Source organism: Squalius cephalus, assembly GCF_949319135.1.
Source record: "Squalius cephalus genome assembly, chromosome: 4".
NCBI classification, from domain to species: Eukaryota; Metazoa; Chordata; class Actinopteri; order Cypriniformes; family Leuciscidae; genus Squalius; species Squalius cephalus.
Genome location: NC_137125.1, coordinates 23,215,027 through 23,239,077, shown reverse-complemented (window position 1 = coordinate 23,239,077; position 24,051 = coordinate 23,215,027). Strand labels below are relative to the sequence as shown.

At 41.8% G+C, this 24,051-nt stretch overlaps 1 protein-coding gene across 1 annotated transcript; it reads right to left on the bottom strand.

Annotated features, from left to right (window-relative positions):
• Positions 1 to 2,138: 2,138 nt before the first annotated feature.
• LOC307157352 (tripartite motif-containing protein 16-like) lies at positions 2,139 to 22,115 on the bottom strand. The gene is made up of 6 exons (XM_079869241.1): positions 21,467 to 22,115; positions 8,292 to 8,387; positions 7,972 to 8,205; positions 7,392 to 7,551; positions 7,191 to 7,238; positions 2,139 to 4,943 (listed from the first exon to the last, which is right to left on the bottom strand). Exons 1-6 carry the CDS (start codon positions 22,037 to 22,039, stop codon positions 4,429 to 4,431), a joined length of 1,626 nt encoding a protein of 541 aa, XP_079725367.1. The 5' UTR covers positions 22,040 to 22,115; the 3' UTR covers positions 2,139 to 4,428.
• Between the last annotated feature and the right edge of the window lie 1,936 nt (positions 22,116 to 24,051).

The window sequence follows — 24,051 nt, the reverse complement described above, 5'->3', positions numbered from 1 at the left end:
TTGAAATTAAAGCAGTACAATGAATATGTCTTGAAAATATAGAACTGAAGAACAGAGGTGTGATTCAGCTGTGAAACAGATGAAGATTAAAGACTTGTCCGTGTCCTGCTGGCAGGTTGCTCATTCCACAATTGACTAGCATGAAGCTGAGTTTGTCTGTGAAAGCCTTCAGTCCTTTATCAGAATTGAACTTCCAGTATTCAAGAATCAAATCCATACAATGCAACTTAGCTGTAAGTTGCTTAGCTGTCCAAACCAACTGTGAAGCTAAGAATCAAGGAATCAGACGCCAAGGTAAAAAAAAGATTATATAGGTCCCACTACTGGTTGTTGGACAGCACAGTCATTTACACTGGTGTTAAAGCACACTAGATTGATGAATCTACACTGGAAAGAAGGTCTGTTTCCATTACCTTCAGATGCCTGAAAGGTTCACATATGTTTGATTTGCTTACAGGAACCTTGGATGACATACATTTGGAATTTGACATAACAGAAAATATGCCTGCATGTGGTTGGTTACCCCCAATTTCCACCAGATGCGTAACGGCTGCGTAACGGCTCCGCTGCGTGACAGCTCCGTGTTCCGTCGTCCGTCAATACCCACCAGGTCCGGAGTTGTTGCGGAACGGCTGCGTCCATGACTGACAGCTGAAGTCACGAGGACCCACGAGATCTCGCTAATTCACGTATGATCGCGCGATATGTATTTTCTATAAACAGAACGTTATGACGAATGGTATATTATGACGTTTTCAAGGTGTAGTGTAGGGAAATATGATCCGCCATGATCATGGTGTATTTTATTTTGAAAATTAACCGGATCTTTTATTTTGGTTTGGTTTGTTCTGTTTTTTGCTCGACTTCCTGTCCTGCGCACTCTGCCCTGTAGTGCTGCGGAGCTCTCCGGCATCCGGCAAAATTAGAAGCTCTGCGTATCTGCTCCGGAGGGCTGCGGATCGCCGGAGTCGGAACGCAGCTGTACCGCATTCAGTGGAAATACACTCATTGACTTTAATGGAAACCTATTGACTCCGCCGCCGTGCCGGAGCCGTAACGCAGCCGGTGGAAATTGGGGGTTAGTCTACTCACTGAGTTGTTTCATCCTACCAGGGGGCTGCAGTAGAGTGTTTATAAACTGGCTGGCTAGAGTGTATGGTGTCACGAGTCACCACCCCTTTCTTCTCGTGTCGAAATTTAGTCGCCATCCAGGTATGTTTGGTGATGTTGTCTGGGTTGTCTATGGCTGGGTTGTCAATGGCATACTGTAGCTAACATTACACTGTTAAAAAAATACAACCTATAGACTTTTGGTTTTCTTGCAAGAAAAGTACAGATACACACCGTAAATCATCATGACTCACAAACACACACTGATCTTACTGTCTATATGAGGATTCATTAAACACATTTATTCTGACGTGTTATTTCACTGCGCAAGTTCAGCTGTAGTATTGATGTAATTGATACGTACTGCACAGAGACACGAAGAGAGAAGATCTAAGCACAGCTTTATTTGACAGTAGTCTAGAATCGGTCAATACAGCAGGCAAAGGGTCAAAACACATATAAACCATCCGAAAACAAACACAAAGCAGGTACCGCAGGAAAACAGGAAAATGCAGGAAACTGAGGGTCCAGAAATGCAGTGGAAACATATAAAAAATAAAAACCTAGCAATGAATGACAGAGTGAAGTCAATTTGTGATGATGAAACAGGGCAGAGGATTATGGGTAGTGTAGTCCCTGACAGAATAACAATAGTCTATGATGGAGAGCCCACTGGTCGACAAACAGCACTTCAGCTGATGACTGGGACAGTAATAAAGAAAAAATAAGAGACTATAACAGAAGTCAGCAACCTATGGCACAATCGCTGGCACATGACATCAGTAAAAGTGAGAGGTGTATGCATTTCATTCAGATAAAGTTCCTCGTACCTGCATACTGTTTTATGGTGTGTCCTTTAATCTTTACACCTTTTACCTATTTATTTATTATTCTCAGGTAGGTAAGGAAAGTCGAATCTGGACAAAACTATAAGCATTCAAAAAGTACTTACAATTAGCTCAGCACACTTCCCTGTGGTCAGTTCTTGCTTAAGGTTCTTAAATTATTACTCTGGTAGACAAAAACTTGCCAATAATATAAGTTTTATTAAAGTTAACAAAAGTTATATAAAAGTACAATAGTAAAGTTACAAAAATAAGTTTCAATCAAGGTACAATCAGCTGGTTTCAAGCGTCGAGGGACACTGCGTTATTCAGTCTCCAATCCGTTCAGTCTCTCTCTCAGTCTTTTATACATAGACGTTCAAACGCTGGTGCCAAGCTCTCTTCTGACGTCATCACATGGAGTGCTGCCAAATCCTTCGCCAACGCCTTCAGTTCTTTACGGTGCATTCCTTTCCAGTATCTTCAAGCCCGTTTTCTCTTCTTTCTTCTCTTGATCGTCTATAACATACACCTTAACTAATACATTTTCCATTTATCATAAAAACTATTTCTAATACATAAGTGCTTTCTACTCTAAATCAGTCAATACATACATTTCATGTAAGTAGTTTTCTTAATAATAGTGAAATCACACAATACATATTCTGTGCAGTATTAGTAATTGGGTAACATACATCTACTTAAGCAAAAGCATTATTACTACTTAGGTTACATCAATATAAAGCAAATCAAGCATTAATCAATGCAGTATAATTGCAAAATCATCATCTCCATTAACAATACAGATCTACATCTTGATGTAATCATTCCTCATAGTAACACAGCTAGTTTTATTAAGTTAGGAGTTATAAATACTATTAAAGTGCACAGTAGAGCCCTGCGCGGGACTGTTTTCTTCATCCCGCTCCCGCCCGCACCCGCCGAATTTCTGACCATTACCGCCCGCTCCCGCAACGTATGTGTTACACTCCCGCCCGCTCCCGCAATATTTATGTCCACTCGCACCCGCAAAACTCTGAGAATTTATTCCCGCACAATAATAGAGATGCATTGATTTTGTGTCTTCTCCCGTCCCGCAGGAAAAAAACACGTATTTGTATTGCTATTATTAAAGAGATTCATGGGGTTGTTTGTTTCGTTTCCCTGGCCGGCATGTATTCTGGACACATACACACAGGACAATGGAGGAAATCGAGTGTATGCTGTTTTTGGATGGTTTTGTTTTTGCTGTTTTTTATTCAGGATACTCTGTCTGGCGTGTGCAATGATGACGCAGTGAATAGTGACGATTCTCTCTGACCAATCAGCAGTCTGCCGTGTTTTCACGTCACATTTTAGTATCGCCTCAGCTCGCTCAGAACCTCGCCGGAGGTGATACGAAAAAAAGTACCTGGAAGCAGATACAACTTTTACACAGTGGAAAACCAAACAGAGCCGAGTCGAGTCGAGCCGAGGCGAGCTGGTACTGTGTAGTGGAAAAGTGCCATTATTGACATCTCCATCATGTCGCTAGGTTACCTCGCGATCCCGCAGTGTTTTTTTAGCCGCCCATTCCCGCCCGCAGCAAAGTTCAAACCGCCCGCTCCCGCGAGATTTGCGCGGGGTCCCGTGGGACCCGGCGGGACTCAATCCCAATGCAGCCCTCTAGTGCGCAGCTCTGATAAACCATTAGCATAACCACTGCGCATCACACTAGTTATTGACTGACAGCTTGTTCTGCTGTACACAATTAATGCTATAAATCTCAGAGATATTCAACCAAATATAGAGAGTCATTATTAAACATCCCACACACATCAAAATGACTGTGATGCATGTGGAAACTGTTCATGGATACGAAAGAGGGCATTTTTTCACATTCTAGATGAAACTGGACAAAATGCATCTGGTTGTTGAAGCCACAAATGTAAATATGACTCCTCCTAAACTGGTAAAAAATAAATATGCGAGATTGTGTTATAACAGCTCCCGATACACAGATATAACAGCGCTATTACAGTAGTTTCTGCGCTACGCATCGCAGAGAGAAGTTGAGCATCTCGTCAGCGAGCCGACGTGAAAACTGAAAAGCAAATGAAACTTCTTATTCCAATGTCTTGTTAATGTTCTACCTCTTTTCTCACTGGTAGGATTTTTAAATGAAATTCCTTTTCACATCCTGAAGCTCAACACACAGTCGTCTTCATTAAAAGTAGTGACACTAAATTATCTTTCCAGTGCTAATGCCGCATCTATGATCTTGAAATTGCCTGATGATAAATAAAATGAAGTTCATATCTTGCTTTCTTTAACGTGAACTCAGTGATATGAAGTTCAGTGTAAACTGAAGTTTTAACGTATAGCGATCCAGTCAGAATGAGTGTGTGTCCAAACAAAGTTGCCAACCACTTCTCTATAACATCTCACTGTTACTGATTTATCATGCAGCTCAAAGCATTATGGGTAGAATCTCTCTACAGTCTGTTCTCATTCATCAACACAGTTTCACTGATGATTTATAATAAACCCTAAACCCAGGATAGAGCGGTTGAGTGAATGTGGTCTGGACTGTGTGGATGAGGCTCATTGTGTCAGAGACGCTGTAGAAGGACAGAGTTCCTGCACTGTGATCCACATACACTCCTATTCTCCTGTTGATGGACTTTACAGGCAAGTCAGTCTCTATCTTATTGTGTATGAATAAGTATCTGGAGGAAGAGCATGACAAACTCCAGGACTGATCATTATATCCAAACTCATACTCAATACCCCGTCCCTTCCTGCTGATGCTCTTATATGACACTGATATAAACACACTACCACTCCACTCAATCTCCCAGTAACAGCGTCCACACACACTCTCTCTACACAACACCTGATACACATCAAATCTGTCTGGATGATCAGGATACGGCTGCTCTGTGCCAGTGTCAGTAATCACTCTGTTCCCCTCAGACAGACTGAGGCGTTTATTCACTGTGTTCAGATCCAGAGTGAGCTGATGGGAATCTGATGGAGAGAAAACACATCAGAATCAGGAATTATGAATCTGTCTGATCTTTTATTATAGCTGATCTCTTCATGTTCAATATATCAGCAGTGTCTCAGTAGTCAAGTCACCTTTATATATTTAGCGCTTTGATCAATACAGATTGATAACAGGAAAATAATGCAATAAAGTTTGTTTCATACGGCCCTGAACCGCAACGTAAAAAAAAAAAAAAATCCATAAAAAAAATTATTCTAGCATTTTGAGATTAAAGTTGAAATATTTTGAGAATAAAGTCGAAATATTTCGAGATTAAAGTCGAAACATTACCAGAATACAGTCTTCTGTAGAAGTTGCGTGTGTGCCGTTATTTCACATTGTTATTTCACGTTATTTCACACGTTATTTCGCAGAGGCTTTCATGCGTGTGCGTGTATGTGTGTGTGTGTGTGTGTAAACTGGATCTACACAAAATAATAGCTTTACTTTTATCTTGCCTTTCAACAAAAGGAAAATCTACAGGTCTACCAACATGGCATTAGGCTATAGGACGTTATAAAATATAATATATATATAATATATAATATAATACTGCGCCGAAATAGACTTTAGCCTACAGGCGAAAACACTTTTCAGACTGAATCAAGATATCCATCTTAATGAATGAATGCATGAATGAGGCATTTATATAGCGCTTTCATATGTTTACTGTAGGCCTACACTTAAAAGCGCTTTTCAATCATTTCAGGGAATCTCTCCTCAACCACCACCAGTGGTTATTATATTTGAGGAAATCACGGGATCCGGCCAAATGATTGGATACAGAATGATGCACTTAAAATGTATCCAGAAGAGGGAATCAGTGCTGTTACTGTTAAGTGTTCTCGACCCAGATAGTGTTGCCTATTATAGACGAGCACGAAAACACGTCAAAAACACTGCCACATAAAGTTTCGACCACATTGTGAACCTACTCCGGCGGAGTCTGTGTGGTCGTCTATAGGCAACGCCATGATAATGCATGTTGGTAGATTGGCACCTGTCGAATTTTCTTTTTGTTGAAAGTCCAGATAAAAGTAAAAAGCTATTTTGTGTAGATCCATGTCCGAGGGAATTCGACTTCACAAGTGCATTTCTTTACACAGACACACACAAAATCAGAATTGGAAACATGCCCTATGCACCAGTGGACGCGCGCCGTTATGAATGCACACACACGCAACTTCTACAGAAGACTGTATTCTGGTAATGTTTCGACTTTATTTTCGAAACGTTTCAACTTTAATCTCGAAACGTTTCGACTTTAATCTCGAAATACTAGAATTTTTTTTTTTTTTTATGGATTTTTTTTTTTTGACGTTGCGTTTCAGGGCTTCCGTAGTTTCGTCTGTACAGCAGATCTAGAAGAAAATAGTGTCATTGTCCAGCTTAAGTAAGTTCAGTGTTGATTCATTTCTGTTGTAAAAAAGTTGTTAATTTAGTTCATTTATCTATACAGCCGCTCTGGAGAAAACAGTGACGTCATCGTCCAGCTCGGTTCAGTTCTCATATAATGGTGTCAATGCAGGAAGAGCAATAATATGGTTTACTAGTTTACCAGATATCCTGTGCAAATCATCATTTACATCAGTGTATCATTTACTGTATATTAATGGTTATTATTCTGTGTTTATTATAATTATGCCTAATATATACACCATTCAAATATCTCAAATATTTGGGGTCATTGTGTTTTTTTTGTAATAATTTGATCTACAACGTTTTTAAGCATTCTAGGCCTATTTTGGTGATTTTCAGTGCTGTGGCCTTTGGCAATCTTGAGCTTTCTTTAAATTTCTATCTGTTTCCTCAAAGGTTAAAGAGATTTGTTACAAAATTCTGTTTAGGATAAATCCATAGAGGAATTTTTACAGAAGAGATTTCAGTTTGTTCTTACTTTCCTGAAGCTTTTTTACTACTGTGATTTTACCTCTAAATCTTGGATGAATGTTTTTAATTGGCTTTCAGTGAAAAATAATAATAGTTATTCATTAGTTTTAGAGGACATCCTGTTTTTGAAGAATATGTTGAATCCCCTGATTTACATCTTTGTTAAAGTCACGAGTCAATTGATATTGCTTCCAGCGCCCCTCGATGTTCTCTCCGTTGAGAAACACTAATTTACATGATCAACTCTAAAACTCTTCTGTCATGTTTTCTTTCACCTTCTACAGGAAGAACATGAAGACACTCAGTGAGTTTTTCTGCTTGTTTTCTTAGTGACTTACATTTTAGGAAGTCGTTCCTGGTTCTGGGAACAATGTTGGTGAAAGTGACTGTGGAAATCAACAGACATGAAGAGTGTGATTATCATGTCAAGAGAAAATGATCCCTGCATCCGTTCCTAAGACATTTCTAATATGATCTTCTACATGATATGAGATGATGGAGGATCATTTCTGAGAGCTGATGAATCTCCAGGTCTTTACCTCTGTCAGAGATCTTCTTCAGCTCCTCTTTGCAGAAATCCTCCAGTTTGTCTCTCAGCTGACGAACAGATTCTCTCACGCCATCAAAAGAGGAGAGAGAACTGAAGGGATTGTCATTTATGTCTGTAGATTCAGGAGGAGCTGAGAGAGACTGGAAACTCTACAGGAAACAGAAATCAAAGCTCATCTCCTCCACACTTCATCAATAACCTGTTCTACTGTCAGATTTATGTGGTTCTTGTTGATCTTTAGTAGTGAAACTGGTGCCATCAAATTCATGGATTTCACAATGATATAAAAAAAGTGTTTAAATATTAGTGAAGTTTTGAGCTGTTGCTGTCTGGAATCTCAATAAATCTTTCAGAAAAAAGTTTCCTAAGATTTCCAGAGCTGAACTGCATTTATAAGTGCATCTCTTTCAATAGAAGAAGATCAGATGAGAGTCTGACTGAAGTGTTGATCTGTGTGTTCGGTTATTATATAATCATCAGTCAACGGCTCATTCTGCTCTCATGAAATGTTTCTCTGTGAGTCTCTTGCTCAAGTCCACTATGACCCTGTTCTTCTAGATCTCTGTTACCTGCAGGAAATGGATGTGATCCTGTGTGTGTGAAAGCTGCTCCAGCTCAGCGTCTCTCCTCCTCAGATCATTGATCTCCTGCTCCAGTCGCTCCAGTCGTCCTTCAGCTCGACTCACTGCAGTCTTTTCCTGATCTCTGATCCGCTGTGTCGCCTCAGAGCGGCTTCTCTCAATGGAGCGGATGAGCTCAGTGAAGATCCTCTCACTGTCCTCCACTGCTGTGTGTGCAGAGCGCTGTTAGGACACACATCACAATCACACAGTGGCTTCAGTGAGTCCTGACTGAGATGTCTCAAACTTCTCTTCTTCTCCAGACTCACCTTATGAGACGCCACAGCCTCTCTCAGCTGCTGAAGATCTTTCTCTCTCTGCTGGATCCTCTGCTGGAACGACCTCTGTGTCTCCTTCAGCTGGTGCTAAAGGACAAACCAATGACAGGAGAAACATCACATTAATCATCAACTAAACAGATATGAATCCAGTATCAGAGAAGTGGTGAGATTGAGGGGTTAAAGATCAAGATTATAGGTTAATTCATAAGTGCCAGCATTATTTCATCAATGCCAGTTTTATAGGGATAGTTCACCTAGAAATATAAATTATTTCATTGTTTACTCATCCTCATGTCTTTCCAAACTTTCTGAAGACTGTCTCTGTTTCTAAAGCCCAAATCAAATATAGTGATGCATCAATAACCTCTAATCCACTGGCTCATGCATGTGACATCATGACTAATCAAATTTCTATGCCCTTCACTCACTAACTACCCTCTGTCTTGTTCACTCAGTCATTGCTTACGTTGTACGAGTGCCCACTACTGGTTTAAATAGAACGCACTTGATCAATTAATTTACTATTGAGCTGGTCATCATCATCATCATCTTTTTTATTTAATGCCATGTCAGCAATCAGAGCTATCTTCATGGCAAAAATTCAATTACAAAAACACAAATATTATATAAACACAATAAGAATAGAACAAAGATAATCAACAAGTCATATTATACAATATATTTTTTAAAGTTAACATATGATAAAAAATCCAAAACCTTTTCAGGTATAATCTCATTAAAAATGTCCTTAACTGAAATAACTTCATAAAAAAGCATTCTACTTATGTTAAGACCAGGACAATCTAATAAAATATGTTTGACAGTTAAAGGAATCTTACAAAACAAACATAATGTTGGGTCTTCACCTTTAAGTAAAAAAGCATGGGTCAAACTTGTATGACCTATTCGACATCTGGTGTAGACTACCTGATCAAGTCTAGTTTTAAAATTGAGAAAGGTCCTGGTTTTAATTTCCGGATGAGTTGCATACAATTTATTATTCTTACACATATGCCATTCTTCTTGCCACTTATTTAAAATATATCTGTTAATAATCGGTCTAATATCTGAGGGAGGAATTTGACATTCATTAATTTCCTTATTAAGAGCTTCCTTGGCAGCTGCATCAGCTTGCTCATTTCCTGCAAGTCCAACATGTCCTGGAACCCAGCAAAAGATAATACTGAAGAACTGATTGAGCAGATAATCCACTTTGGTTAAGATGGAGTCCACTAAGGGATTATCAATTTTTAACGTGTCCATTGCTTGAAGGCAAGATTTTGAGTCTGTAAAAATTATAGAATGTTTTTGTACTGTATTTTCAATATGCTCCAAAGCTAAAAGTAAAGCACGTGCTTCAGCAGAGAAAATTGAGCACTGTTTAGGAATACGGATTCCATAGCGTTGATGTCCAGTCACCATTGCTGCCGTTACACTATTTTCCACCTTCGAACCATCTGTGAATATAGGTACATGAAAAGGAAATTGGTTTCTTATGTCCAAATATTGCTGTCTATATACATTTGGATGAGTCACTCCTTTCCTCTGATAAGCTAAATCCAAATTGATATTATGCTTCTTTAATTTCCAGGGAGGTATAGAATTGAATTGTATTTGATTTAAAATATTTGTATTTAAGTTCTCCAAATGTGGTTTAATACGAATACCAAAGGATCTAATGCTTTTAGGTTTACTCTCATACAAAGTTGTAAATTGTGGGTTGAAGATTGTAGAATAAGCTGGATTGGTTTTATTTCCCTTTATTTTGACAGCATATTGAAGGGAGAGCTTCAATCGTCTATTTTGAAGTTAAGGTTCATTGGCTTCAATTTACAAACTTTGCACTGGCGAAGTTCTAAATGCTACTATTGAGCTGGTGTCACGGTTCATGGATTCATTGGGACTCATTCTCTCTCCCTGTGTGTGTGTGTGTGTGTGTGTGTGTGTGTGTGTGTGTGTGTGTGTGTGTGTGTGTGTGTGTTTGTGTTGATTTTGGCTGATCAGCTCATTAGCGCTGTGGCTCGTCATTCTCGGCTGTCCCGTCTGTGTTCCTTGAACTACTCTTCGTTTCTCAACTGGTTCTCGGTTCCTGGCTTCCTGATCACTCCTGCGGTGACTACAGAAAATCTGGTGTTAGCCCACAATAAACAGTTGATCATTCGCTACTGAATCTGCCTCTACTTCCTGACAGCTGGTTTATTATTAAACCCCCTTTTTACTTATGAAGTTGTTTTACTCACCATTGTATATGCATATGAGCTGTTGGAGAAAATATGAAGAGTTCAGATGCAAAAACCTCTAAATGCCATCTGAAATTTTCTTCTAGAATTATCTTTTTTATCAAGCTCGTATATTTAAGTTCAATAATTTCACTTAAATGGCAATTAATAGGTAATTTTCATTGCCATTTAAGTGAAACCACTGAACTTAAATATACGAGCTTCATAAAAATGATCATTCTAGGAGGAAATTTCAGATGGCATTTAGAGGTTTTTGCATCTGAACTCTTCATATATTAAATATATAAAATCCTATAGGTAAAAAGCTGTTGGGGAAAAATAGAATAACAAACAAAAGTCAAGTCAAGTCAAGTCATCTTCATTTATATAGCGCTTTTAACAATGTAGTGTTGTAAGGAAAAGATAGGATCCAAAATGCAATTTGAGAGTCAGAGTTTATTTCTTTGAGAGAGCAGAAAACAAAGTCTCTTCGAACAGGAACGCAGGTAAATGCAGATGAAGCAGAGATAAACTGCCTTTTCAAACAGGAACTCAGGTAGCTGCTAATAGTGCAGATAAAACAGTCATTTCAAACAGGAACTCAGGTAGCTGCAATTAGTGCAGATTAAACAGTCAACAGTCTTATAAACAGGAACCCTCTCTCAACTTTCTTGTGCGTGACTGAGAGGCAGCAGAAATCAGGGAGACCGGCTAGAAGACTCTTAACCTCACGTCTCCACAGGCAGAGCGTAGCAACGCACAAAGTCTGTTCAGGGCGTTCGTCGACAGCGGGAGGGCTGGACACAATGTAGAAGAGAATATTAATAGACAGTGTAACGGCTTAGCTGACCTGACCCAGATTGTAGACAGGACTGCAACATGATATGACAAGACAGGAACAGCAGGGTTTGTAGATAGCCACCAGCATGATACTCAAACGAAATAATCCGGCAAATGGCAAGAAAACAGGGAACATTAAATAGCAAGCAGGCTAGAGGAGAGAACAGGTGAAATGAATCAGCGAGATGACAGCTAATGAGAATCAGTTGAAGGGGAAAAGGGAAAGAGAGAGGAATAACCAGCATTGACCAGCAGAGGGGGGAAAAGGACAGGAAAAGACAGATAGAGAACCAGACTCATGACAGTGCCCCCCCCCTCAGCGAGCGCCCCCTGGCGCTCCCGAGGGAGGGTCCTGGCGGCTCCGGAGGAAATCATCAATGAGAGAGCGGTCCAGGATGTCCCGGGAAGGAACCCAACTTCTCTCCCCAGGACCGTAGCCCTCCCAATCCACAAGGAATTGATGCCCACGACCACGACGACGCATATCAAGAATCTTGCGTACAGTGTAGACAGACGTGCCCACGGCATGAACAGGAGGAACGGAAATACGAGAAGGGACGCGCACGACTGACTTAATGCAGGATACGTGAAAAACTGGATGAATGCGCCGGAGCTTGGGAGGAAGTCTCAACTTAACCGTGACGGGATTGATGACCTTGGAAATCTGAAAAGGTCCAATAAAACGAGGAGCCAACTTTCGAGACGGTGCCTGAAGAGGCAAATTGACAGTGGAAAGCCACACTCTTTGACCACACACATACCTAGGGCTCTTGACACGGCGCTTATTAGCATTTCTTAGAACACGAACTCTAGAACGACATAGAGATGCTCTCACCCGTCTCCAAGTATTCTTACAGCGTCTTATAAAAGCCTGCACGGAGGGAACATTGGACTCTGTCTCTTGTGAGGAGAAGAGGGGTGGTTGGTACCCCAAACAACAGTGAAAAGGCGAGAGCCCAGTAGCGGAGGACGGAAGAGAATTGTGAGCATATTCTGCCCAGGGTAATTGCTCGACCCACGAAGAGGGATTCCGAAACGCCAAGCTGCGTAACAGACGACCGATTATCTGGTTAGTGCGCTCAGCCTGCCCGTTGGTTTGAGGGTGGAAACCAGACGAGAGGCTGACGGACGCACCAATCAGACGACAGAACTCTTTCCAGAACAGGGACGCGAATTGAGGTCCCCTGTCAGAAACGACGTCAGAGGGAAGCCCATGATTCTTGAAAACGTGAGATACCAGAACTTGGGCTGTTTCCTTGGCAGAGGGGAGTTTTGGAAGCGGTATAAAGTGAGCGGACTTGGAAAAACGGTCTACTACGGTTAAGATTACAGTATTACCAGCCGAGGAAGGGAGGCCGGTAATAAAGTCAAGCCCAATGTGGGACCAAGGACGCGACGGAATGGGAAGTGGTCTCAGAAGACCAGCTGGCGGAGAGTGACCAGACTTAGTCTGAGCGCAAATTGCGCAAGATGCAACGAAGCAACGAATATCGCGTTCTACAGTGGGCCACCAAAATCGTTGACGGACCGAAGCTAGTGTGCCCCTAACGCCGGGATGAGCAGTTAACTTGGAAGAGTGAGCCCACTGAAAGACTGCCGAGCGAGCGGAAACCGGGACAAAAAGGAGGTTCTTAGGTACATTACGCGGCACGATTGAATGAGACAGAGCACGTTTAACGAGTCTTTCAATGCCCCTGACGGCGGTGCCAACTACACGCCCCGGGGGAATTATCTCCCGGGGCGTGGGGGCGGCATCCGTGGGGTCGAAAAGACGAGACAAGGAGTCTGGCTTGACGTTTTTAGAGCCAGGTCGATAAGAGATCGTAAAATCGAAACGAGCGAAAAACAATGACCAGCGAGCCTGACGCGCATTAAGTCTCTTGGCAGAACGAATGTACTCCAGATTCCTATGATCTGTCCAGACTACAAACGGGACGGACGAGCCCTCTAACCATTGTCTCCACTGGACTAATGCCAGACGGATGGCAAGGAGTTCACGATCCCCCACATCATAGTTACGCTCCGCAGACGAGAGGCGGTGTGAAAAATACGCGCACGGATGAACCTTATTATCTGAGTCTGAGCGTTGGGAGAGAAACCCCCCCAACGCCCACCTCAGACGCATCAACCTCGACAATGAACTGTTTGGATACATCAGGGGTCACAAGAATAGGTGCAGTAGTAAATAAATGCTTTAACTGATCAAAAGCCCTTTGAGCAGACTCTGACCATTTAAAACTCGACTTGACCGAAGTAAGAGCAGATAACGGGGCGGCGACTTGACTGAAATTGCGTATAAAGCGTCGATAGAAATTGGCAAATCCAAGAAAATGCTGTAACGCGACTCGAGACTCGGGAATAGGCCATTCAGTAACGGCTTGAACCTTAGCGGAATCCATGCTGATCCCCTCCGCCGAGATAACAGAACCAAGAAAGGTGACGGAGTGGGCATGAAACGTACACTTCTCTGCCTTTACGAACAGACGATTCTCCAGGAGGCGCTAGAGGACACGGCGAACATGCTGGACATGAACTTGAAGAGAGGGTGAGAAAATCAGAATATCATCTAAATATACGAAGACGAAGACATTAAGCATGTCTCTCAGTACGTCGTTGATCAATGCCTGAAAGACTGCAGGTGCGTTGACGAGGCCGAACGCAAGAACCCGATATTCAAAGTGCCCTAGAGGGGTATTGAAAGCGGTCTTCCATTCGTCCCCCTCTTTAATGCGGATTAAATGATATGCGTTGTGCAGATCTAATTTAGTGAAGACTCTCGCTCCCTGTAAAAGCTCGAACGCGGAAGCCATAAGTGGCAAGGGGTAACGATTTTTAACGGTAATTTCGTTAAGCCCCCGGTAATCGATACAGGGTCTGAGAGAGCCGTCCTTCTTTTTTACAAAGAAAAACCCCGCACCTGCTGGCGAAGAGGACGCGACAATAGTACCGGCGGCTAACGAATCTGACAGGTAACTTTCAAGCGCCTTACGTTCAGGACCCGTTAAAGAATACAATCTACCGCGAGGGGGAGAAGTACCGGGTAACAGATCAATACAGCAATCATAGGGACGGTGAGGAGGGAGAGAAGTGGCCCGGGACCGACTAAAGACCGCCCTCAGATCGTGATACTCCTCCGGAACCCCAGTCAAATCAGCCGGCTCCTCCTGCGAAACTGAGACAGGGGAAACAGAAGGATTGGCGGATAACAGACAATTGACATGACAAGACAGACTACATGAAAGAATATTATTACAAGACCAATCGAAGTGAGGATTGTGTCTGACTAACCAGGGGTGACCTAAAACTACCGGGGAAAAGGGAGAATGGAAAACTAAAAAGGAAAGAGTCTCATGATGGTTTCCTGAAATAGTGAGAGCTAAAGGGATAGACTGAAGATTGATACTGGGCAGGGGACTACCATCTAAGGCAAAAAGGGGTGTGGTCTGTTTGCGGCTCCGCAAAGGAATACCTTGTCTGTGAGCCCAAGTTTCGTCAAGGAAATTTTCCTCAGCTCCAGAGTCAATTAACGCTTTACAAGAAACAGTGGTACCAGCCCAGCTCAGAGTAATGGAAACAGTTGTGCAGGACGAGGACGAGGAGGTCATGGAAGTCGCGCTCGCCAGTACCCCCTCTTCTACTGGCAAGCGTTGGCTTTTACAGGACAGCTCGAAACAAAGTGGTTGGCAGCTCCACAGTACATGCAGAGGCGATTAACGAGACGTCGTTCTCTCTCCTTAGCTGAGATACGTAGACCACCGAGTTGCATTGGCTCTGGAACAGGTGTGGAGATGGGTGGAGTGGGCGCTGCCACGGAAGCAGAGGAGGAGGAGTCAGCGCCTCTGAAGCGGCGACGAAGATCAAAACGTTTCTCCACCCGGATAGCGAGATCGATGAGTGGATTGAGATCAGTAGGCAGCTCGCGGGCAATTACCTCATCTTTGACATGAGCACTGAGTCCCTCCAGAAAGCGAGCCGCAAGGGCTGTCTCGTTCCATCCGCAGGTGGTTGAGAGAGTACGGAACTCTATGGAGTAATCCACCACGGATCGTCTTCCCTGGCGCAGGGAAGAAAGCAAGCGAGAAGCCTCTTCACCGTGAGCTGAACGATCGAATACCCGCAACATCTCGTCCTTGAAGGTGTCGAAGCGCCTGGTGTATTCAGCCTCAGCCTCCCACGCAGCCGCTCCCCAGTCACGTGCACGCCCAGTCAGAAGTGAAATGACATAAGCTACCCGGGCTCGCTCACGGGCATAAGTGACTGGTTGGAGGGAAAAAACTACCTCACATTGCGTGAGGAACGAGCGACATTGAGTGGGCTCTCCACTATAGCACGGAGGATTATTGACACGAGGCTCCGGTGTGTCAGGCGATCTTGGAGGTGGCGGTGGTTCTCTCCTGATCAACTGGACCTGGGTGGACAAATCAGTTAGCTGAGCGGCCAGCGTCTCGACCACACGACGAGTAGCGGTAAGTTCCTCATCGTGTCTTCCTAACATAGCACCTTGCAGTTCGACAGCAGTGTGGATGGTTCTCTCATTCGCTGGATCCATCAGTTTGGCCGGATTATTCTGTTGTAAGGAAGAGATAGGATCCAAAATGCAATTTGAGAGTCAGAGTTTATTTCTTTGAGAGAGCAGAAAACAAAGTCTCTTCGAACAGGAACGCAGGTAAATGCAGATGAAGCAGAGATAAACTGCCTTTTCAAACAGGAACTCAGGTAGCTGCTAATAGTGCAGATAAAACAGTCATTTCAAACAGGAACTCAGGTAGCTGCAATTAGTGCAGATTAAACAGTCAACAGTCTTATAAACAGGAACCCTCTCTCAACTTTCTTGTGCGTGACTGAGAGGCAGCAGAAATCAGGGAGACCGGCTAGAAGACTCTTAACCTCACGTCTCCACAGGCAGAGCGTAGCAACGCACAAAGTCTGTTCAGGGCGTTCGTCGACAGCGGGAGGGCTGGACACAATGTAGAAGAGAATATTAATAGACAGTGTAACGGCTTAGCTGACCTGACCCAGATTGTAGACAGGACTGCAACATGATATGACAAGACAGGAACAGCAGGGTTTGTAGATAGCCACCAGCATGATACTCAAACGAAATAATCCGGCAAATGGCAAGAAAACAGGGAACATTAAAGGACAATTCCGGTATTTAACACTTTGAGTCTATTTTGTAGTTTGTTTTGGATGAACAAGTGGTTAGTGGTGTTCGTTGATAATTAAAAACAAATATATCGGCGCAATGTATGATTTCAATCCGTTTATTTTTCTATAGTGGAACTATTTTTTCAGATACCTCACAACCGCGTATAAACTTCCGCTCTTCCGCAACTTCCGTTGCTCTGCTCACGCTAGCCTTCTGAGAGACAGAGAACCGAGCGAAAAGACCTAAAAGACTACAATCAAATGTAAACAGACCCCTTTCCGTTTCCGGTAGCGCAGTAATATCAACGAGCAATGAGTCCTCCAACGGAAATCAATGGATTTTACAAAATGCCAAATAAAACACGACAGAAACTGTATTTCGCTACGCTACTTGTTTTTAATCATCAACGAACACCACTAACCACTCGGTGAGTTGCACAGTTTTGAAAACGAACGTTAAGGATTGTTTTAAGGACATGTTTGTGCATGGCCATTGACTCCCATTCTAATGCGGTCATGGGCAATTCTAAAATAGTCAAAAAGTCGCGACAGGAACCATTGTCAAAATTTCTTTGTCCACCACTCTTGTTCATCCAAAACAAACTACAAAATAGACTCAAAGTGTTAAATACCGGAATTGTCCTTTAAATAGCAAGCAGGCTAGAGGAGAGAACAGGTGAAATGAATCAGCGAGATGACAGCTAATGAGAATCAGCTGAAGGGGAAAAGGGAAAGAGAGAGGAATAACCAGCATTGACCAGCAGAGGGGGGAAAAGGACAGGAAAAGCCAGATAGAGAACCAGACTCATGACATGTAGATTGTTTCAAAGCAGCTTTACAGAGATAAACGTATAATTTAAGGTAACAGAGATTGTTTTGGCTTTATAGCGGTTCTTTAATAAAGTTATTTTTCAGCTAAAGTTATTTTTGATTGATTCGCTTCGCAACAATCATTTGTTATTAAATTAGGGGCCGCTAGGACGACACCATTTTCTCTACATAGAATTTAAACGCGAACCTGTGATTAACGCTGATGGTGTTCACATGCGCATTAAGAATTGGTTCTATAGTTATGTGCATTTGAATATATGTGCGCAGGTTGTAATTCCCTACAAACCAAGCCTAAACAAAGTAGGCTTTCCTTATAAATTTTGATACAGAATTTTATTTTATTTTATCACTTCGGGGTAGGTACGCGAAACGAATTTCCTGAAAATGCTTTATCTGTAGAGTGTTAAAGGGATCCTCCATAGGGAGAGACTAGTTGGCACTTCAGCACTGCGTTGACACCGGGTCCAGGCGAAGCTCCTTCGTCAGATCTGGATACGGCCTGGATCCGGCAGGCTGCGGGAAAACCTCAGGATAAACAAAGACACTAAAATTAGCGTAGATGCCATTCTTCTTATGATGTAACGAGTACATCAGGATTTATGGGAAGTGTTCCCGGTTCCGGCTGATCTAATCTATGCAGCCTATTCATTGAATTATAGAAGTCTATAATGTATTATGTGAATGCTAGGTCAAAGAGATGTGTCTTTAATCTGGCTTTGAACTGACAGAGTGTGTCTGCTTCCCGGACAATGTTAGGAAGACTGTTCCAAAGTTTTGGTGCTAAATAGGAGAAGGATCTAAGTATTATCAACTGGCCGGAATTTTGAGATCGCAATAGACGTGACGGACTATAATGCGTTAAGAGCTCGCTCAAGTACTGTGGAGCTAAACCATTTAGTGCTTTGTAAGTAATCAGCAATATTTTAAAATTGATGCGATGTTTAATAGGCAGCCAATGCAGTGTTGACAGAACAGGGCTAATATTGTCACGGTTTCCCTGGCCCTGTCACATACTACATTTCCCAGCATCCCCCTGGATCCACACCTGCACTCACTTCCCTCGTCACCGCAGCTGAACTCCATCTCCTCATTACCTCATCACCAGCCTTTATATTCAGCTCCCTCACATGCACTCACTGCTGGGTATTAATGTGACTTGATGTTATGTTCTGGGTCGAGTTTGGTTACCTGTCACTGGTTCCAAAGATCATTGGTGAGTGTTTCCTCACTTGGGGTGATTCCAGTGTCGTTGAGAGTTTTGTCAGCACAAACGGGGTGGATCCCCATATTGACGGAGTATCAAGAGTTTGTGTGGTTTAACACTGGTTCCAAAGGTCATCGGCGAGAGATTCCATGTTTCCTCTCTCGAGATGATTCCAGTGTCTACGGTGATCTAGTGTCTACCGAGTCTGCATCTATGTTCTATGCATCTGTGAGTCTTCATTCAAGTTCAGTGTATCTACGAGTCTGTGTCTGAGTTCTGTGTATCTACAAGTCTACGTCTATGTTCCATGCATCTATGAGTCTGCATTCAAGTTCAGTGTATCTACGAGTCTACATCTAAGTCTCAAAGATCTACTAAGACTGTTATCTACAGAGACGTTTCCTGAGTTTGAGCATTCAAAGACACTTCCTGAGTTTGAGCATTCAAAGACACTTCCTGAGTTTGAGCATTCAAAGACACTTCCTGAGTTTGAGCATTCAAAGACACTTCCTGAGTTTGAGCATTGAAAGACACTTCCTGAGTTCAAGTATTCCCAGAGACTCTAAGTTCATTGCCTTTTGAGTTTGACCTTCAGTTGCCTCCAGGGATTCTTGGGGGTTGCACATGTGTATAAATGAAGTTTGAGTTTAAATTGTATTCTGGTCTCCTGTTCTGGTATAGCGTGACAAATATGGTCATACTTCCTGGTTCTGGTAAGAACTCGAGCTGCTGCGTTTTGAACTAGCTGTAGTTTGTTTATTAAGCGTGCAGGGCAACCGCCCAGTAGAGCATTACAATAATCTAGCCTTGAGGTCATGAACGCATTAACTAATTGTTCCGCATTTGTCAATGAGAGCATATGGTGTAACTTAGATATATTTTTAAGATGGAAAAATGCGGTTTTACAGATACTAGACACGTGACTTTCAAATGAAAGATTGGTATCAAAGAGCACACCCAGGTTTCTAACCGACGATGAAGACTTAACAGAGCAGCCATCAAGTGTTGGACAGTATTTTAGGTTATTACGTGAGGATGTTTTTTGTCCAGTAATTAGAATCTCTGTTTTTTTTTCAGAATTAAGTAGTAGGAAATTACTAGTCATCTAATTTTTTATATCAGCTATGCATTCTGTTAATTTTGTGAATTGGTAAGTTTTGTCAGGGCGTGAAGAAATATAGAGCTGAGTATCGTCGGCATAACAGTGGAAGCTAATTCCATGCTTCCTAATGATATCTCCTAAGGGTAGCATGTACAGAGTGAACAGCAACAAAAAACAAAAATATCAATAGCTACAAGTGTTATAATAATGAATATATTATACACTATGTGATTAATTCTCAAAATAATTAAAGTCCCTGTAAAGGCAATTCTAAAAAAAAATTCTAAACACATTAGAAATGTTAGAAATGTATTGCTAAATCATATTACAAAGACTGTGAACTGAAGTATTGAATTGTGGAGTTAGACCGTTAAACAGTTTTTCACCGTTGCTGTGTTCTGGATTTTTTGGGCGGGGCTAAAAGGGGGGCTCGATGACGCACTGGAGCCCCTGAGCTCCTGGACACGCCCCTACTTGATGACGCACTGGAGCCCCTGAGCTCCTGGACACGCCCCAACTTGATGACGCACTGGAGCCCATTCACATCAGTTTGCAACTCAATCGCGAGTTACTGTCAGTACTATTAGTTACTACATCCTACAGTTTGCTAGCTAGCTATGCCTTCGTCGCGGAAATGCGTATTACCTGGATGCGATCACGTACAAAACAGATCGCTGTCCTTATTTAAATTTCCGAAAAACTATCATATCAACAAGAGGTGGATTAATTTTGTGAAGAGCCACCTTGATGGAGAGCTGAGGATCACCGCCAAAACCCGCCTCTGTAGTGATCATTTTACACGGGATAGTTTTATAAACTTTCGTCGGAGACAACTGGGATTCATTCACTGATAATCCGCTGTTACTGGTGAATGTGGCCGAACCGACTATCTCCCGCCTCGGCCTTCATCCTCCCGTCGCGCCGACAACTGGTGCCATCGTCGGCAGTGCGTGCCCACCAATGAGTGTAAGTTGCCTTGTGTGCTTATGTTATAATTATAGTAGGTAGTCCAGGCTCGAACATGCATGGCTTTGTAAAACAAATTAAGCTGCTACGAGCATCCATTCCGGCTGTAGCGGTGACAGTTGAGTGTGGCGACCATAGATATGATGTCTATGGTGTCGACGGCAGCGAGCTTTCCCGCGAGTGGGCGTGGTTTCAGCGCAGCCAGCGGACACGCCCCCAGCGTTTGAGAGCAGAGACTACTGCTCATTTTTTCAAGATTTTGATCGCTTATTTTATGTACTTGCCGGCTTTTTTTATCATTCAAATTTGGCTGGGTGGCTAATAACACATTTTTCTCTGGTGTGACAAACTATAAACTTCCCTCGTCCACTTCGCAAAGTGGAACGCTCTTCAAAATGGCGACGGGTTCCCAGAGAAGGAAGTTTGCGAGTGTGTATCTAAAAGTGGAGTGTAACGCAGCCTAGTTTACCCCCCTTGGAGTTGTTATGGATTTCTTTTATGCTACCTTAATGTCCTTTTTGAAGACTGAAACTTTTGGACCCTATTCACTTTCAATATGTGGACAGATGAGTCATTCCTTAAAATACCTTCTTTTGTCTTCGTCAGAAAAAAGAAAGTCATACCAGTTTGAAATAACTTGAATGAGAATTGAACTTGAATATTCTCTATATCATTGTCACTGTTTCTGAACTCCCTGAAACATTTATAGTCTTGGCTTTTCATCCGGGAACAAACTGTCACAATATTTCTCAATAAATAAATTAATGCCCAAGGCTTACGCTAAGTAAAGAGTGTTAGTAGTGTGTTGAATGAGCCTGTAAATTATCATAATGGGATCTCTGTAAGCTCATACCTGTTTCTCTGTCCTCTGTGCAGCAGTTGAAACAGTGTCGTGGTTTTTATGTTCATCCATCACACACAGCAAACATACACACTTCTGATCAGTGCGGCAGAAAACCTCGAGGAGCTTGTCGTGTTTCTGGCAGATCATCTCCTGTAGTCGTCCAGTGGCATCAGTCAGATTGTGTCTCTTTCCTTTAAACAAACTCTCATGTTGTTCAAGGTGATTCTGACAGTAAGAGTTCAGACACACCAGACAGGACTTGATGGCTTTGTGTTTTCTTCCAGTACAGACGTCACACTGCACATCTCCAGCTCCAGCGTAACAGTCAGCAGCAAGTTTAGTCTTCTTCAGTTTCTCCACCATTTCAGCCAGAATGGTGTTTTTAGCTAAAGCAGGTCTTGGCCTGAAGGTCTGTCTGCACTGAGGACAGCTGTAGACTCTCTTCTCATCCTCCTGATCCCAGCAGTCTGTAATACAGTTCTTACAGTAACTGTGTCCACAGGGAATGGCCACTGGATCCTTCAGGAGATCCAGACACACTGGACACATGAACTCATCCTGAGAAAATCTGGCTTCTGCCATTTTACTGCATGAATACAGAGACACAAACACACAACAGCTCAACTACACTTCAGTTTCACTTTCCCTGAACTCATGTGATTCCTGTTTCCTGGTTCTGTGTTTGAGTGCCGTGTGCAAAACAGGTGTGTCTGTAAATCAGTGTGATGAGGCGTGATGTTAAGAACAGTCACTGGTGTCAAAAAGTGTTTATTAACAGTCTTTTGTCCAGGCTTGTGCACAATTCAGAATTGAATTGAGAATGACTCCTTAATTCCAATTCAATTTTTTAATTTGAATTGATGTCAAAAACAGGATCTAGAATTACAATTCGAATTTGAATTAAAGGAAGCAGAATTGCAATTTAAAAAAAAAATTCAAAGAAATTAATATACATATTTTAAGTGAAGTGTTTAACAATGAAGCACAGTACAGTGTATACAGTATATGTCAGATATGATTGCATTATAAATGATATTAGTTTGAACTACTTGTACAGATTACATTAAAAGGATATGTTTTCCCCCAGCAATGAATGTTAAAAGCAATGTTAAAAACAAAACTAATTAAACAACATTGAGGGGGTAATTTATTTCAAGAATTTGATCAATATCTATTTTAGAACAAAATGTATGCAGGGTTGAGGAGTAAATAGTTATGTGAAATGAAATTTCTATTATTAAATTACAAAATTAATGTAATTGTATTTAGTTGTATTACTGAGGTAAAATGTTTAATTCAATTAGTTACTAATCAACTTAAAATGAAATTGCTTTGCATTGATAAAGTTATTCAAATAAAGTAATCCAAACCACATTTATAATGGGTAACTAATAACAGTAAGCAATAACATTTCCAAAGTAACCTTCCTAACACTGAATGTATGCGAGACTCAACACAGTCTTTCTGTTGTGTGACTGTGTGGAATTTCTTTGAATTGCCATGAATTTAATTCCACTTCCTGTCATTCCAATTCAAATTCAATTCAACGTCCTGTGGGGCAGAGTAAAAACACACACACACACACACGCACACACACACACACACACGCACACACACGCGCACACACACACACACACACATCTGTCAATAAGCACTATTGTGAGTGTGTTTGTGTGTGTGTGTACAGTGCTTGGCTGAAAACTTCCTTCCACTCACAAAGAAAACACTTTTTAAACCACTCTCAGCAACACCACATTTGTACTCACTTCTACTTGACCCATCCTGAATGTTGTTGCACTTTCAGCTTATAAAATGAAAGCTCCACTCACATGGATTAAGCTGTGTTAACTCAACAAGTACAGATAGTTCTCAACCAGAATAATACTGCTGCCTTTCCCGTGGTGACAACATTAGGGACGTGTATTTGCTGCCATTCACCGCTAAGTGGCGCTATAATCACAGACTTTGAAAAGTTAGAAAGTGAACAGTTCATTCTCAACCAGCCACGGCTCGTTGAGAAATCTGGTAGCAGATACATTCAAGTGAAACCATTGAAGTAAAATTAGTTCATAATCACAGTACTGAAATTACTTTATAATTTGCATAATTTGAATTTAAGTAGGCTAACGTAAACGTTAACACTATGAGCCCTTCGTTTTTTCTACAGTAGGGTGTTAATGTTTAACAGTTGCGCAATTATGTAGCTATTCAATAAGAAGCAAGCATGATTGTGACCATTTAAATAACAACCAAACTTCTGCTAATGATCAGTTAATATCCCAGTTATGTGCTCTATGAAATAATGGTTCTTATATGGCTCTTTGTCTGGGTAAAAAAGTTCCATGACAACTCTATAAAATGTTACATGTAAAACATGTAGGTAAATTTGTATGCATTATTTAATTGTTTAAATGTTTGTATCATGAGCTATTAATTGTAGAGACAAATTTTTCTTTTTTCTTTTGAATGTAGTCCTAGGCATAATTTGCAGGTGGGACGGGTGCAACATGTGCGCAACACTTTTGGAAACGCTTTGAGGCACTGATCTACCTAAAACAAAGTAAACATCTCCAGTTGACAAGCAAGTTATTATT

Excerpts from the sequence above, each read along its gene's own strand:
- LOC307157352 (XM_079869241.1), bottom strand. The coding sequence starts at position 22,039 with ATGGCAGAAGCCAGATTTTCTCAGGATGAGTTCATGTGTCCAGTGTGT. Across the intron at positions 8,388-21,466 it reads CACAGAGGACAGAGAAACAG|CACCAGCTGAAGGAGACACA; the intron begins GTATGAGCTTAC and ends TTTGTCCTTTAG. Across the intron at positions 7,552-7,971 it reads ATCACATCCATTTCCTGCAG|AGTTTCCAGTCTCTCTCAGC; the intron begins GTAACAGAGATC and ends TGTTTCCTGTAG.